Source organism: Orycteropus afer, unplaced genomic scaffold (assembly GCF_000298275.1).
Source record: "Orycteropus afer afer isolate SDZICR_OR568_19922 unplaced genomic scaffold, OryAfe1.0 scaffold00128, whole genome shotgun sequence".
Lineage (NCBI taxonomy): Eukaryota > Metazoa > Chordata > Mammalia > Tubulidentata > Orycteropodidae > Orycteropus > Orycteropus afer.
In genome coordinates, this window is record NW_006921715.1 from 1,455,467 (window position 1) to 1,473,442 (window position 17,976).

The 17,976-nt window shown below is 48.0% G+C and overlaps 1 protein-coding gene across 1 annotated transcript in view; it reads left to right on the plus strand.

Moving 5' to 3' along the window:
• Positions 1–17,976, plus strand: part of SETD3 (SET domain containing 3, actin histidine methyltransferase) — a 115,522-nt gene that overhangs the window by 955 nt on the left and 96,591 nt on the right. Inside the window, exons 2-3 of the mRNA XM_007944609.2 lie at positions 509–726; positions 1,119–1,219. Coding sequence (XP_007942800.2) covers positions 509–726; positions 1,119–1,219 — 319 coding nt within the window. The remainder of the gene's footprint in view (positions 1–508; positions 727–1,118; positions 1,220–17,976) is intronic.

The window sequence follows — 17,976 nt, forward strand, 5'->3', positions numbered from 1 at the left end:
CGCCCTTCGCTGGTCCGGGCCCGCGCCTGACGGCCGCTTCGGCCCGGGTGGGAGGGGGGCGCGCTTGGCCTGCCCCGACCGAGCCCTTCCTGGCGGGGGACGCGCCCCACCGCCCCCGGCTTGGCGGCAGGTGCCGGGAGCGTCCTCGCCCCGCTGAGGGACGCCCACCCCCGGCCTCCGCTGCCGGCGGGCCCGGCCCCTCGCCCCCTGCCGACCGGGTCGTGTGCGGCCGGGTCGCGCACTCACTTCCTTCCTGACGCCACCCGCAGCTCGGGTGCAGGCTGTGGGTTCTCTGTTCCTCTCCTCCAAGCCGTGGGTGCCTGGCGGGTGGTGGGGACCCGTCCCCGCGCCTCCGCCTCCCTTTCCAGTTACCCAAACGGCCGTCGGAAGTAGGTCATCTTCCCAGGCGCCCTGGCCCGCCTCCACGCGCAGTGCCCCACTGGGGAGAAGCGTTCGGGGCCGCGGAGTTAGTGCTTACGGCTCAGACTCTCCCTCCTCGTGGCTCCAGGCTGCCTGCCACTCTGCCTTCGTCGTCTCCGCGCGCGGAGAGCGGCCCATGAGGGACGGGCGCCCCTGGCTGCGGGGCCGCTTCTCGGCCGTGCGGGGCGGGGCGGGGCGGGCTCGGTCCTCAGGAGTTACTCACACGCCTTTAGACTCTCGGGCAGCGCATGGGCCCCTGGTTCTGACGGCAGGAGGCGGTGGTTCTGAAGCAAAAAGGCTGTTTTTGTAAGTACGCTGACAGTGATTTTGCTTTGAGACCCGCCCCCCCAAAAGACATCATCTTTTGAAGGGCCTGCCCTGTTCATAGCTCGGTTCTGGTTCGTCACAGCTCAGAACTGTCCCTCGAAAAGTGTGAATTGTACCGGATGCAAATTATACCTCCCGCTTCCCCATTTTTCTTCTCAAAAACGACCCCACTGCAATGTGAAAGTAGGACTGGCCAGTGACAGCCGTGGAGAGGTGTTCTTACCGTTTTTAGACGGTACATACGTGTAATTCAGGAACATGGCAGAATAAAGTTGTTTTCTTCTCCGCTGGTTAATCTGCCAGGAGTCGCCCGCACCGCGCTCTGTCGTGTTTGCCACGCCACCACTCACATGCACCCTTGCACCGATCAGGCCCGGCGCCGCTGTGCTGAAGTTCCCCCGTTACCAAGAGCTTTTCTCTGGCCCAGGAAAGTTTGCAGATGCGAGTTCTGAAAAAGCTGCCGAGCCTCGTGGTTGGCACTCTGGACGCAATACCAGACCCACTGCTGTGGAGTCCATTCCAACTCAAAGCCACCCTGCACCACCAAGTGGTTTCCCAGGCTGTCAATCTTCATGGAAGCAAAGCCCAGACCAAACCCACTGCCATGGAGTCCGTGTCACTCACAGCGCCCCTGGAGGACAGAGTGGAAATGCCTGGGAGGGTCTCCAAGGCTGTAAGCAGCTGCCCAGGACTTCCTCCTGTGGAGCAAACAGCTGACTTTTTGGTAGCAGCTGAGCACTTAGCCACTGCGCCACCAGAGCTCCTTGGGACTCCACCCAGGCTCGTGTTTAGCCTTCTGCTGCCCGTTTCCTGTCTGCCCCTCCTTTCACTCTCTAGTCAAGATTGTAAGTTAATAACTGTAATGAAACTAGTCTGAGCAAGTGAAGAGGTGGCTGCTTCTCCATCCCTTCTTCAATGTGCTGATGTCTCTCAGTGCTCTCACTCTGGAGTAGGGGTGATGTTGGACTAACGTTAGATATAGGTGCTTGTATGTACTGTGGGAAGTGCTTTATAGGCTGCCTGTTGGGTAAGAATGCAGAATGAAAGAGAGCAGAGATCCTGGACTTAGCCATGTGCCTGCTAACCAGAAGGTTGGCTGTTTGAACCTACCAGCCGCTCCATGGGAGAAAGTTGAAAGATGAGGCAATCGGCTTCTGTAAAGATTTACGGCCTAGGAAACCCTACTGGGCAGTTCTCCTTTGTCCAGTGGGGGTGCTGCGAGTTGGAATGGACTTGTGACACACAACATAGAAAAATCTACATCCTAACTCAGGATGACTCTGAATTCTTTTTTATTAATGTCAGTTTATCTTGAGGCTTTCCAGGTCTCAAAAGATCTGTTACATTGTCTCTTTCTTGTCATGAATCTGAATTAGCTTTTAGAAGTGTGACTAATAATACCGATTTGCTTTGTGTGTAATTTGATGAGTATCTTTCACGGGAAGTTTTTATCTATAGGCATTGGTTTGCTATTCCTTGGCTTCTGTACATGGTGCCTCTTGGAGGAGGAAGGGAGAGTGTCAAGTGTGCTTCCTCCCCTTGGATGTAAGTGCTGGGAATGAGTGATGATTTTGTTCCTCCAAAAAAGGAATAAACTCACTGTTATCGAGTCGATTCTGACTCATGTTGGCACTTGGAGATAGAATACAGCTGCCCCATAGGGTTTCCAAGGCTGTAACTCGTTAGGGAAACAGACTGCCTCTTTCTCCTGTGAAGCACCGGGTGTGTTGGAACTGCGAACCTGTCAGTTAGCAGCCAAATGCTGTAACCACTGTGCCACCAGAGTTTGTTATAAAAAGAGGAATAAGAGTCATTTACTTGTGTTTTATTGACTATGCAAAGGCATTTGATTGTGTGGATCATGACAAATTATGGGTAACATTGAGAAGAATGGGAATTCCCAAACACTTGATTATACTCATGAGGAACCTGTACCTTGACCAGGAGGCTGTCGTCCGAACAGAACAAGGGGACACTACATGGTTTAAAATCAAGAAGGAAGTGTGTCAGGGTTGTATCCTTTCCCCACATTTATTCAATCTATATGCTGAGCAAATAATCCGAGAAGCTGGACTATATGAAGAAAAACGTGGCATCAGGATTGGAGGAAGAATCATTAACAACCTGAGGTACACAGATGATACAACTTTGCTTGCTGAAAGTGAGGATGACTTGAGGCACTTACTGATGAGGGTTGAAGAATACAGTCTAGAGTATAGATTGCGTCTCAATATAAAGAAAACAAAAATATTCACAACTGGACCAATGAGCAGCATCACAATAAATGGAGAGAAGATTGAGGTTGTCAAAGAATTCACGTTGCTTGGTTCTACAATCGATGCCAACGGAAGCAGCAGTCAGGACATTAGACGACGTGTAGCATTGGGAAAGTCAACTGTGAAGGAACTGTTTCAAGTGCTGAGGAGCAAGGATATCTCATTGAGGACTAAGGTGTGCCTGTCACAAGCCATGATATTTCTAATCACCTCGTATGCATGTGAGAGCTGGACAATGAATAAGGAAGACCGAAGAAGAGTTGATGCTTTTGAGTTGTGGTGCTGGCGAAGAATGCTGAAAGTACCGTGGACTGCTAAAAGAACTAACAGATCTGTCCCAGAGGAAGTGCACCCGAAATGCTCCTTGGAAGCAAGAATGGTCAGACTTTGTCTCACCTATTTTGGTCATGTTGTAAGGAGGGACCATTCCCTGGAGAAGGATGTCATGCTTAGTAGGGTGGAGGGTCGACAAAAGAGGGGGAGGCCTTCAACGAGATAGATTGACATGGTGGCTGCGATGAAGGGCTCAAGTATAGCAGGGATCGTGGAGCTGGCACGGGATCGGGCAGTGTTTCGTTCTGCTGTGCATGGGGTCGCTATGAGTCAGAAATGACTCGACGGCACCTAACAACAGCAACAGTACTGTATTAGTACTGTAGTGCTATGGCTGGTTTCCTGGGTGGCACAAATGGTTTGCCTTTGGCTACTGACCAAAAGGTTAGTCATCTGGGTTCATCCTTGGCACCGGGGCAGAAGGGTTTGCTGAGCTCCTCCTGGAGTTCACAGCCCTTGAAACCTCTGAGGCATGTTTCTCCTTTGACACACACGCGGGCACCTTGAGTGATGGATGCGAGGGCATGGGACTTTTTTTTTTTAATGGTGTTAAATGTTTTTAACCGGACAGTGACTATGTTTGTATGCTTATGGTACTTCGGAAGTTTCTTGTTTTCTCAATTAGCTAGTGTTCTATTTGGGCCCATTCTTTTAATCAGGAAAGAGTATTTTGATTTGTTCTGCATCTTTTTTCTCTTTTTGCTACAGTTGTAGAAAGTTTATCTTGGATGTCAAGACACTGTAGGTCATATTTAATCAGTTAAGAATATAAGACAAAGGAATCCTTACTTTTAAGATTTCCTAGAAAATTTTTCCCTATTTTTGTCTTTGCAAGTGTACCTTACTTTGTAAAATAGATTTCTATACACTGGATTTCCTTCTGCATTCTCATTTTTTCTATTAATAACGTTGGTGGGTTGTTATGTGCTGTGGAGTTGGCCCTGACTCATAGCGACCCCTCCTTGGGTTTCTGAGCAGTATCACTACAGAAGTAGAGTCTTCAGAGGAGTTGCTGGTGGGTTTGAACTGCCAGCCTTCTGGTTAGCAGTCAAGTGCCTTAGGCACTATACTACCAGAGCTCCTATTGGAGATGTTTAACATTTTGATCTGCAAATATAATTAATATACATGTTTACTTTCAAAGTAAAAATAAATTTGTATCAGTACACATAATACAAACTTCTATTATGAAGTAGTTGAGATTTGTTTTGGTCACTTAGTAGTCATAAGGAGAAAAGCTGAATTAGCAAATCTGCAAAATGAGAACTCCTGGTTTTTGTTGTTAAATTCATGTAGTAACTAACTCGGAAAAATACTAGTTGCTTAGACTCTAGGTTTTGCAAATAAGCAGATTATAAAATAAGAGACACAAATACAGATTAGTAATTAGCAACTGAAATAAATACAAATGAAAGAAAAATAATTGAAAAATTCAGACACTAAAATTGAGACTTTGAAACACTTTTTCTTCAAGTGCTTTCCCAGAAGAAACCAAACCCACTGCCATCGCGTCGATTCCGACTTATAGTGACCCTATAAGTCAGAATAGAACTGTCCCATAGGGTTTCCGAGGCTGTAAATCTTTATAGAAGCAGACGACCTCATCTTCTTCCTTGAAGTTCCTGTAGGTTCAAACCACTGACCTTTGGGTTAACAGCCCAGTGCTTTGTTGTTGTTGTTATGTGCCGTCAGTAGGCCCCAACTCATAGCGACCCCTCCTTGGGTTTCCGAGGCAGTATCACTACGGAAGTAGGATTGCCCAACCTTCCTTCCGAGGAGTGGCTGGTGGGTTTGAACCGCCAGCCATCTGGTTAGCAGGGAAGTGTCTTAGCCACTAAGCTACCAGAGCTCCCGCCCAGTGCTTTAGCCCCTGTGAATCAAGATAAGCTTAAATGCTCTTGATAACAATGGAAGATGAGTCTGACTCTGTGGTTAACAATTTGAAAGCTGGCTGAATAACACTGAGTGATCTGCTACCAGACAAAGAGCATTTTAACCTTTCCCATGTCTGAAGTCAGAGTGGGGAGGTGGGGGAGGGCAGAGGAGCAGGGCAGGAAGAAATGTGTTTACTGTTTTTTTAGAAAGACTAAAAATCTGGAATCTAGAGTATGCAGGTATCAGGCAGATACCTAGAATTCTTAGTTAGCTCTGGTGGCATAGTAGGTAAGGCATTTGGCTGTTAACCAGAAGGTCAGCAGTTCAAACCCACCAGCTGCTCTTCAGAAGGAAGATGGGGCAGTCTACTTCTGTAGAGATTTACAGCATTGGAAACCCAGTGGGGGTGGCTTTGAGTCAGAATCTGCTGGATGGCTGTGGTTTGTTGTTAATTTCTGGTTTGTTACCTACTAACCACTCTGAGTTTTCCTTTCCACTTTTGTTCTGGATAGTTCATTGGGACCTAATAACGTGTAAACAAGTTCTGACTGAGCGGTTTCAAGGGGGAATGATTTCAGTCCCTTTAGTTTTTTCAGGAGCACAGAGTAAGAGTGGTTTATACCCATTAAATAGGTGGCTTTGAGCAGAAGATACTTATTAGTGATCAGTAAAGTTGTTCAGTTGTTGACTCACAGTTCAGCATTGCTCCATATTGAAGTCACCTAAGTGGTCTGTAGGTTTTCCAGAGCAGTCAAGCCAGGTGGCCTGCCTGGGGGGGGGGGATGGGCGGGCTGGCCTGGAAGCTCAGCGGGAGGCTTTGCTCGTGGCTCACTTTTAGCCAGAGGCCATTCTTGTGTCTCTGAGCACAGCTAGCAAAGAGGTCCATAGTTTTAAAAAAATGAAAGAGAAAACCTTTGTGTTTTTTTCCTCCTGCAAAGGGAGTATGGTTGTTTGGAACGTCTGGGGCTCCAGCCTTCCGGGGCACCTTGGGAGCCTTCATCAGTAGGCAGGTTTTGAACTGAAATGGAATGAGGTACTTTTATCAGTCGGTGCTTGCGGTGTGCTGGTGAGGCTCTGCCACCCGCCAACCAGTCTGGGATAAATTCATTAACCTCCAAGCTTCAGCTTTCTCAGCTGTATAGAGGCGCAATGCTGTCTGTCTTACTCCTGTGTCAAATGCTCATCCCCATTCCCAGTGTGTAGTCACTGCCCAGGCAGGCCATCAGGATGAAGGTGACCGTGTTGCACAAGTGCCAGAGGACAAGACATCGAAGGTGTGACACAGTTTCCACAGCCTGGGATGTTGATCTGGAAGCAGATACCATGACTGTTAGTGTAAATAATTGCACGTAGGTTCAAAAACCCAGTGGTTTAATACAGAACATCTGTCCTGCTTAAGGTGAGTGTTGGTGGTTCAGTGGTAGAATTCCTGCTTTTCAGGCATGAGAACCGAGTTTGATTCCCAGCCAGTACACCACCCGTAGCTATGTCAGTGGGGGGTGGCATGTCACTGTGATGCTGGACAGGTTTCAGCAGAGCTTCCAGAATAAGACAGATGAGGGAGAAAGGCCTGGCCATCGACTTCTGCATATGAGCCAGTGAGAGCCCTGTGGATCATGGCGGCCCAGTCAGGCGGCAGTTCTGTTTCTTTGTGCATGGAGTCACCGCGAGCCAGGGGCTGACTCAGTGGCAGCTAACAACGTCTTGTTTCAGATCAGTTTGTGTAACGGAAGGTTGGGTTGGTCACCACTTGTCCTAAAGGGTATGGGGCCATGTGCTGTGAAGACCGGGTGAGCTGATGGGCTCCTCAGGAAAGCTAAGGCAGCCAGTCTTTGGCCACATCAGTACAGTCTGTGTTGAGCCCCAGGGAGGCAGTAGTTCCCTGACCCATGTCCCTCTCCGAGCATGGCTCAGGAGTTTTACTGACTTTTAAAAAAACTTCTTGGAAATGTTTGTATTCCTAAGCTGTTTTGTCCATTTTTGAGAAGAATGTCGTGAGGAGCATGCCAAGCTTGGAGGAGAGAAGACTCTGGGGGAGGACCTGAAAACTGTCTTCAGAAAATTTGAGGAGCATTTGTTTTTCTTTGAAGGAAGAAGGTGGCAATGTCAGAGAGGCTGATGAACTTTTACCAGTCAGGTGCTAGCATGGCTCACTCACTAAGTGGAAGACTGCCACAGGGTGGCCAGGCAGCAGCTGGTAGCCACAGAGGACCACAGCACTGAGAGTTTGCAGCCTGGCGTCTGGCTTCACCAATGCCACCAGCACTCAGGAGGCTAATATGCCCTGCCTGGTCTGTCTCCCAGGGTTGTCAGATTTGAATCAGGCAGTGGGTAGCAAACCCCTCTGAAAACCATAACTGCCACATAAAGTTAGACCCATTGCTGTGGAGTCAGTTACGACTCATGGTGACCCTGTAGGATAGAGTAGAGCGGCCCCATAGGGTTTTCAGGGCTGTTATCTTTACAGAAGCAGACTGCCTCAACTTTCTCCCATGGCGTGGCTGGTGGGTTTGAACCCCAGCCTTTCAGTTAGCAGCCTCTGCTTAACCACTGCACTGCCAGGGCTCCTTCCCATGTGATGTTAGATGACATTATTTGAATTTACACAGGCATGTGATAATGGGTTCAAAAGTAGCGGTGGTTGTGAGGGTGATGCAGGACCAGCAGTGTTCTGATCGGGTGGACATAGAGCTGCTGGGAGTCGGAACCAACTCGATGGCACCTAACAACAACAGTGCAGCCAAGGACTGAGTGAGATCACTCCAGCGATCTCTTCCAATCCTGGTAGTCTGCCACTCTAAAACCAGAACCCTTAGGTTAGGGATGAGGGTGGTCTCAAGGTAACCTCTTGGCAGATTACAGCTGTTCCTTCACACTTAACATTTTCTTCATTTTGGAAAGATATAATAGGAAATAATTATTCATGATACTGAATGATTCTTTGCTTGATGAAAGGCTCCCCCCCCCAGTTCCTTTAAATAGAGCCTCATGTTAATTTAAGTGTCTTTACAACTTAATTCAACAGCAGTTTAAAATGAAAAGTATTGTGTTTTGAAAAGTCAGTCAGAAATGGTTTAAGCATCTCTAAAATTATCGTGTAAGTTAGTGGAAAAATACCAAAAAAATATAGTGGAAAGCGAGGACCATCTTTATTTTAAAAAGAACAGTGCTCCATAGGCTCTTTAAGCTGTGATGTTGCAAGAGCAGATTGCCAGGCCCTTCTTCCAAGGCACCTCTGGATGGGTTTGGATTGCCACCAGGGGCTCCATGAGTTGGAATCAACCTGACCACAACTTATGTTCGTGTACAAAAGGAGCCTTGATGGTGCAGTGGTTAAGTTGCTCAGTTCCTAACTGATAGGTTGGCTGTTTGAACCTGCCCAGAGGCTCTAAGGAAAACAGACCTGGTGGTCTGCTTACATAAGGATTACAGCCTAGGAAACCCTGTGGGGCAGTTCTGCTCTGTCCTGTGAGGTTGCTGTGAATTGGAATTGGCTCCGTGGCACCCAACAACAAGCATGTGTACATTAATGTACACCTATATATGTATACGGATGACAGTTACATTAATTCTGTATAAAGATTGAAGTATTACTTACATGGAACTTAAAGGTCTGTATTCATCTTGGCACTTAAGTAGCTACTGAGTTGAAATTAATCTGCCCGCCTGGGTTGCTATGAGTTAGAATCAACTCATTGGCAGTGGGTTTTTTGGCGCTTGGCCTGCCTGTCTGCCTGTCTGTGGGCCTTGACTTCTTGGTACTTGTGTGTGTAGCACGCAGCACTTTCTTTGCTTTGAGACTGGAATGATGGGTGGCTGAACCGGTGTGAGTTAGTGTGGTCCTGGCCCTGCTGCTGTGCCAAGTAAGGATCCAGACATGACAGCACCGGGCAGGCAGGGCTGTGAACGCAGGAAGACACACACACTCAGGCAGACATGGGCGCTCCTTCCCCCGACCCATCATCTTAGGATGTGTATGTTAAATTCAGGAGGTAGGAGAGCCTGCAGAGGGGTCTGGGGATGTTGAAAAGAGCAGGTCCCTACTCCTCCCACACAGTTAGTTAGCTCTCAACCCTCAAGTATGGTGGACAGCTGGCTCCTGAGGTAGGAGGAAGCCACACCGTTCTCTCCTCAGTCGTTCCAGCTGTAAAATTGAGTAGCCTTGGGGCACATTGCGTGACCAGCTGCTGTGTCTGAGCTAAGGTTTCCTGGATAAATTCCCAAATAAATGTAATCAAAAATGTTTATTCTGTGTGTGTGTGCAGTTGAAAGCAGCATTTCAGGGGCAACTCAAGAAACGTACAAATACACATCCTTTCCACGTAGAATTTTTGAAATGAAAACAGTGTGGCTGATTGCATGGCAGTCCTTAGGTGTGTGGATGATACTTTAGCGAAAGGGATTTTTAATTATCCAGCAACTGTGCCCCATGAGTCAAAGCCCCTAACTGTGCTTCCTCTTACTTCTCGTGACCTTTTTATTCAGCTCTTCAGATGCACGTAAAAGAGACGCCAACATTCTGGCACTGCCTCCTGAAGCCTGTCTTAGCTGATAGGTGGGGAGACTGTTGATGGACTTGTGGGAATGTTTATGGGGTGTCAGAGCCCGATTTTGAGGCTTCTGTACGTTTTTAAATTCCCTTTATGGTGAAGACCTGCAGATAGTGTGCACCTGCCTCCCCTGTTCCTTTGTCCTTTGCCTGGCTGACTGGGCCTGCTTGTGTAGTCATTTGTCTATCACACCTGAATTGCTTTTCTGCGTATTTTCTCGTCTTAAGTGTTAACACAATCCTCCTCCTTTGATCTGTCTCTATGCTTCTGTCACCTTGTATGCCCGTCTGTTCTTTGCCTGGAGGTGAAGCCGTGAGAGTGAGCTCAGTTCCAGGCTGGAAGACTGACTAGGGGTCATAGCCTTGGGGGGTTTCTGGTCATGTTTGTGTTTTTGAATTTTTTTTCTCTTTTTTCACTGTGTTTCGGGTGAAAGTTTATAGAGCAAATTCATTTTCCATACAGCAGTTCATACACATTTTGTTTAATGATATTGACTGCAGTTCCCACAATGTAGCAGCTCTCTTCCCACACTTCTCTGCAGTTATATTTCCCCTGTGTCTTTCTTACCTATGCATTCCTGCCCTCTGAGGTTTCTCCCTGTGCAAATGCTGCCCTTCTGATCTTCCATGGTTGATTGTTCTAAGGAGTGTATCTACCTTGTGTAAATGTTCACCTTGTAGGCCTGTCTGAAGTTAAGCCATAGAAGTGAGTTAGTTCAGTTCCAGGCCCAAAGGGTGACTAAGGACCTTAGTGTTGGGGTTTTCACCAGTCTATCCTACCAGTAATTCTGATCATTTTTGCAGTTTTAAATTTTGTTCCACATTTTTCCTCCCACTCTATCTAAGGTCTCCAATTTTGATCCCTTTCTCAGTGATTGATAGTGATAGCCAGGCACCATCTAGTTCTTCTGGTCTCAGGGTCATGTAGGCTGAGGTTCCCATGGTCTACTAGTCCCTTAGACTAAGTGTTTCCATGTGTATTTGATTTTCTAAATTCTTTTTTGCTCCGGATGAGGAGAGACTGATTATTGCATCTTAGATGGCTGTCTCAAAACTGTTAAGACCCAAGTTGCTACTCACCAAATTGGAATTTAGAACAATGTTTCTGTGTAGTTGTTATTGTTGTTGTTGTTGTTAGGTGCTGTTGAGTCAGCTCTGACTCGTAGTGACACTTTGTACAACAGAACGGACACTGTCTGGTCCTGCGCCAGCCTTACAATCCTTGCTATACCTGAGCCCATCGTTGCAGTCAATGTGTCAATCCATTTTGTGGCGGGTCTTCCCCTTTTTCCCTCCATTCTACCAAACATGATATCCTTCTCCAGAGAATGGTTCCTTCTGACAACATGACCAAAGCAGGTGAGATGAAGGTGGCCATTCCTGCTTTTCCAAGGAGCATTCCAGCTGCACTTCTTACAGGACAGACTTGTTTGTTTCGTCTGGCAGTCCATGGTATTTTCACTATTCTTTGCCAACACCACAACTCAGAAGTATCAGCTCTTCTTTGATCTTCCTTATTCACTGTCCAGCTTTCACATGTACGTGAGGCTATTGGAAATACCGTGGTGTGGGTCAAGCACATTAGTTTTCAAAGAGACATCTTTGCTCTTCAGCACTTGAACGGGGTCTTTTGCAGCAGATTTGCCCAGTGCAATATGATGTCTGATGTCTCAACTGGTACTTCCATGGGTGTTGATTGTGGAACCAAGTAATATGAAATCTTTGACAATTTCAATTGTTTCTCCATATATCGTGATGCCACTTATTGGCCCGGTTGTGAGGATTTTTGTTTTCTTTATGTTGCGGTGTAATCCATACTGCAGACTGTATTTTGTGTAGTATGTTATGCAGTTGAGCTTGATCTTGATGTCACCCTTGTCCGTGGTCCTGAGTCCTTGGGGCTAGTGACTCACTCAAGGTGTTTGGTGGTAGCTAAGAAATTATTACTTTACCCCCTGTTCAAAAAACCAAACCCACTGCCATCGAGTTGATTTCGACTCCTAGCGACCCCCATCAGCTCTCCAAGGTGGTAAATCTTTACAGAAGTGCATTGCCCCATCTTCCTTTTGTGGAGTAGCTGGTGGGTTTGAACTGTCGACCTGATTAGCAGTCAGATGCCTTAGGCATTTTGCCATCAGAACTCCTTTGCTTCCTGTTAGCTCTGTTATTTATTTGGACATTCTTGTAACACATACAAATACGTATGTAGAAATATCGCCTGCCAAACCTCTCTTTGATAATGGATATATTTCCTTTTGCCTACCCATACCTGATCATCTTGCCTGTCTAGCTGTGTATCCACCTGTAGATTAATGTTTGTTATTACTGATAACGCAGTATTGTGTGTGTAAAAGTGTTTGCCTTTGTTGTCTGCACCTCTCCATGTCTTCCTTTTCCTTAGTGTTATTGTGTTGGTTATTCGCTTTTAGTGTATTACCTTTCTCTTCACCCAAATCAACACATCTCTTACCTATCAAGCAATTTTCCCTCCGCTCCCCTCCTAGCAATGTATACCTGGTTTCTAGCAAACCTTGGGATCAGAAATCTTGCATTTAACATTGTACCTTCTGGCTAATATTTGGAATTTTACTGGAGAAAAAGTGTGTATTTAATTTAGTCTATTGCAGTGTAGTAAATTACTTAGTATGGCTTTTCTACCCATAAGTCATTGTAAACTCAGTGGTGGAATGAGCAACTGAGGAGCTGATTGTAAATGTTATCCACGTGGAGTATTTCTGTTGGGCGTGGCACAGTACAATGTTCTGGGAGGTTCCCACTCTCTCTCAGGTGCTTAGAGTTCTGATGCTATGATTGGCTAGTTTGACCACCCTGCCGGGCTCAAAAGGAGGCCTCCTAGAGGGAGAACTCTCTCTGACTGCTGGTGGAGGAAGACGTGCTGCTGAAAGAGACACGAGCCCGTGAAAGAGACACGTGCTGCTGGGAAAGAGACACAAGAGACACGCATCGCTGAGTGAGACACCGAGGGACCAGCACTGCTGGGAAAGAGACTGTGAGAGACTTTTGGCTGAGGGACGGTGGGCTAGGAGAGAGACTGAGCGTTCTTCCTGAACTTGAGTTGTAGCCTGGTGCTTCCCTAATAAAGCCCATGATCTGTGAGTTCTGTGTGGCCACTGCAGTGAATTATCGAACCCAGGAGAGAGGTGGTGGGTGCTTTGGGAGGAACGGTTGGTGAAAGGGCTGGAGGGAGGCAGCATGTCTGGCCTTGCAGTAATAGGCCTTGGGTTACTGCTGGTAATCCTGCCTTCCCCTTGTAGGGTTAGAGGAAGTCAGAACATGTGGCCTCCTCGTAGTTTTTGCATCTATGTTTATATTTTTTCAAAATAAGTATTTAAAGTAAACACTGAAAATAAATACCTGGTCTTTTTAAGGACTTGATGAATTTCCGGGGCACAGTTTGATTGGTTTCCCCAAGAGCGTTCAGAATGCTCTAGGTCCTCTTTGACTGTTTCAGTGTTGGAATTTAGACTGCAACCCCCAAATCCAGCTGAGCTTACGATTGAAATGATTTGAAACTGAAGAGGGTGGGCAGCTGTTTCGTATCTGGGAAGTCGGGGAGACCATGGCCTTAGGTCTTTCTCGTTAACGAAAAAAGGCAGAAAGAGGTTGGGTTTCGGAGAGCCACCCATGTTATCTGCTAACCTTTCTCTGGCTGAATCTGAACATCTGGTCATCTTCCGGCTGCACCTTTTTCTTTGCCCCCTACGTTTCATTCCTTTCCGTTACGTATCTTCGGGCTTATCCAGGCTTCTTTGTGTTGGCTGTGAGTCTGTGTTCCCTAGCCTCATCCTGGAGGCTGCAGGCAGGCTTTCTCCTGATTTTGGTGTCCTGCCATGGCCAGAAGTGTCCTAGGCACCTCGACACTGGCTAGCCTGTCTCATCAGTGTTGCCTATGTCTAGAATCAGCCTGTGTACTGGGTATAATGAAGGATTTCAAGTCTGAAGGTGTGAGCCCACTGCTTACAGCCAAGTCACAGCCTCATTAAGTCTCTGACAACGCTGTTGTCACTGCGGTCTCCGTGTGCCATGAGGGGAGCTGGTCAGGAAGGTCACGGGCTAGAGTGTGCCTAAGACTGCACAGAGCAGTGTGCCAGTATGTGTGCCCCTGGGTCACAGGTGCCAGAAGAGCACTGGGTCCACCATGGCTCTCCCTTCACGTGGCCTCTAACTGAAATGAAAATCCGAAACGGACAATTCCCACCATGCTACCTGGGAGCCCTGGTAGTTCAATGGTTAAATGCTCGATTGCTGACGGAAAGGTTGGTGGTTCTAACCTACCAGTGGGTCTGCTCCCATAAAGATTACAGCCAAGAAGACTCTATAGGGCGCTTCTGCTTGTCCTGCTGGGTCACCATAAATCTGAATTGATTCAGCAGCACCCGGCAACAGATCAAAACCACGTTCAAAAATAAGATTTGCATTTGTTGGAGAGTTCTTCTTATTAAATTAACATTCATATAGTTCTCTACTTATAAACTATGGATTCTCCAAAGAAACCATCTTTTAGTCAACTGTTAAATAATAAAACCTATAAAAGCCAGATCCTGTGTAAGCAGAAACATGTCAGAGAAGGAAAACTCAAGTATTTTCCACTGCAAGAGGTGATAGAAGGGTGGTAAGACCAGAACCTGTCAAAGACGGAAGACTTGTGAGACCTGGAAAAACAAGGCAATCTCGATGAATTCTGGCTCTCACAGGCTCCGCCATGTATACGTATGTGTGTGATTATATATATACACATACATAGATATATATGTCTGTGTATGTTTATGTTTTTACTTTTTATAGTTGTCCCAGTTCTTTAGTTAGAAGAGTTGAGTATTTAGCAGTTGTTTCATAATGGGCTGTGTTTGTCCTTAGGGTTGTGTGTCAGCTTGGCTGGGCCGTGGTTCTGAGTGGTGGGCAGATGGTGGTAGTTATTCCCCGTGATGAGACTGTAGTCACCTCCACCGTGGAGTCTGCTGGGAGCAGCTAGGGAGCTGTCTGTGCTGTATGACCTGCTTCCGGTATATGAGAAGCTTGGGGAATGGTCTCTAGCTTCGTGGCACATATCCTGCATTTGGCTGAGTCTTCCTCTCCAGTTCCTGGACTTGAACCAGTGGCCTGCCATGTGGCCTGCTGATCTTGGGCCTGTGCCATTTTACCCGCCAACCTTGAGTTTCTCAGCCTCAGCAGTCAGCAGCTGCCAGAGTTAGGAGATGCCTCTAGCTCCAGTGGGCCTGGAACAAGAGGCAGAGCTGAAGCCCAAGGTTGAGGGGCCTTCCCCCAGCCCCTAGAGCTGGCACTCTGAATTTGGACTTCTAGCCTCCTAAACTGTAAGAGAGGAGGTCTGGTAGCATAGTGCCTAAGGCACTTGACTGCTAACCAGAAGGCTGGCAGTTCAAACCCACCACCCGCTCCTCAGAAGGAAGGTTGGGCAATCTACTTCCATAGTGATACTGCCTTGGAAACCCAAGGAGGTGTTGCTATGAGTCGGGTCTGATTTGACGGCACATAACAACAACAACCACCACAACAAACTGTAAGAGAATAAATTCCTGTTTGTTAAAGCCATCCATGTGTGCTGTGTTTGTTATAGCAGCACTGGAGACCTAAGATAGGCTGCTAACTGAAAGGTTGGCAGTTTGAACCCACCAGCCTCTCAGTGGGAGAAAGATGAACAGTCCACTTCCATGAAGATTTATAGCCTTGGAATCCCGTGGGGCAGTTCTAGTCCATCCTATAGGGTCTCTTTGAGTTGGAGTCAGTTCAATGGCAGTGGCTTTGGGTTAATCACTGGTGGGAGAGTATATCAAAAGGGATTCCTTGCCACAAAAATTGTGATGGGAAAATAAACCCTACCCACAAGTAACACTTATACATCCACATGTGATCCCAAAGATTTTCTGTCGCTCCACAAATACCTGACCACATGTTATGTCCGTGGCACTGTACTAGACCCTACAGATGATATAAAGGTGACAGGTTTGCTATCTCTCTCTGCCAGACGGGACAGTAGGCTCATCAATCATTAGATTGTCGTGGTGAGGCCGTGGGGTCAGGAGCTATGCTCTGGAAGTATGGACAGGGCCTTGTCAGTGAGGAGGGTGGTGCAGACTTCAGGTAGAGGGCTCTCACAAGTCCACCAAGGGGTCAAGGCGTTCAAACTGAGTAATGAAGTGGGAGTGCCGACTGTGGTGGCAGGCAGGCCAGGGTGCTGCGTGAGGGCACAGCGAGCTGGGGGCTGGTGGACTGAGACCAGAAGCTCAGTGCCCGTGGGGTGAAAACGAGCGCATGCAGCTGCCTTCAAGGCATCTTCAGTTAGGGATGGCATATAAATACAAGAGGCACTAGTGCCCAACCACGTCACATCCAGAAACAAACGAATCTTAGGGACCTTGATGGCTCCAGAATGAAAGAGAGTCAGCTGCGCTGCACAGAAACTTCGCGTTTCAGTGAGAGGGTTGCTGTGCCCCACGGTCTCTAATTCACTGTGAACAGAGTGCCATGCTTCCAGAGCTCCTGGGCAGAGCGGGTCCAGTGGGCTTGGGAGGCTTCCCGGGGAGAGCCACTGTCGACCCTGTGCCTGGTGGAACCATGAAGAGGTGCCCTGGCCCTGGCATCAGGCAGCCCCATTCAGTTACATGAATTGAACTAAGTGCTTGTGTCAAAGATGGTAGCCCCTCTCTGGGGGCAAGCTGCTTTCTCTCTCTTAGGGCCTGTATCCTCTCAGGAGGAAGATTGTCTAAAGAGATGCTGAAGCCCTTAACATCAGTTACCACCTTGAACTTGACCCATTCTTACACACTTTCAGGGGAATGTGGGTGGCTTAGAGGAGCCGAGAATTTCCCCTTTAGGCACTGGGGACGCTTGCGCTGAGCCTTAGAAGTATGTAGAAGAAGGAGAAAAGGGGTGGGCAGAGGGTAGCTGCATTCTAAAACAAGGGGTCAAGAGGTATCAACACACCAAGCCATGTTGTGTGAAGGGGGGACGAGAAGGAGAAGGCTGGACAGGCAAGGTGGGGAGGCAGCCAAGGACCTCAGAGGCCATGTGGGGGTTAAGCATTTTTCTTTGAGCTGAGAAGGAAGCTTGTGGACTGTAACAGTTCCGTTCCTGTGACATTCAGGGATAGGCAAGATGAAGAGAAGTCAAGGAACAGTTCCTCAGGGAGAAGAAGCTGGCCTGGGGAAGGCCTGAGGCAGCGTTGGGGACAGCTGTCATGGCAGTGCGTCCCGCTGGGTGGTGGCAGTGCACGCAGGGATCAGTCCATCAAGACGTGACCTGGTGCACTTTACCATGTGTGTGGTGGACCTCCGTTTACAGAGGCTGCCTGTTGATGGGGAAGGAGGTGAGGATTCCACCCAGGAGGAGCTTCGTGAGTGTCAAAGGCCACATCTCATCACGTCTTTCCATGTTCATTTACTGATGGTTGGGGCTCTACGCCTGTATTACCGCACCTGGTGCCGACTCCCCGGCAGCCGCCTGCCGGTCCCAGCTGTGTAGATCCAGCCACTTTCTGGCTTGAGCACAGTCGGAGTTACAGGCGTCTACTGGAAAAGGTGTCTACCAGGAAACCTGCTGTGTCCAGCTTGCTGTGCTTGGGTGGTTGATGTCTCATGGGAGCAGCCTTGGGCATTTTCTGCAGGGCAAGTTCAGTCTCTGGGGATAAGCCTTATTAGAAATACAGAGTCTGACTGTTGTGACTCTGTTTTTCTGTAAGGACTGTGACAGTGCCTCTCTCTGGGGGCTCAGCCTGGTGCCCTAAGTGGATTGCCTGCTGTGGGCCACATTCTGGGCTTGATGTAGGGGTATAAATATCTGTAAGACTGGGGGGTGCCCTTAGGAGAGGAGAGAACTCTCCTAGCCCTTAGCTAGGAGATAATTGATGGGTGAGCAAGTATTTCAACCCTGTGGGTCCACAAGCTGGCTAAAGAATGGCCAGCAATTGCAGTGGGACAGGGGAGGGAGCCCTGGGGCCACAGGATGCAGCAGGCTTTTGCGGTGATGTCTGGGCAGGTGACTGAAGTGTTATAGGTGAGGGGAGCTAGAGAGAGAGAGCATGCTAGGTAGTGGGGCAAGTGCACAGAAGCCCAGGGGGATGGCTGGAGCAGGGGCAGGGAGCTGTTGTTTTGTTGGGGACAAGGGCTGACAGTATGAGGGTAGATTTAAGGGACAGGTGTGGGCAGGGGCAGGAACATA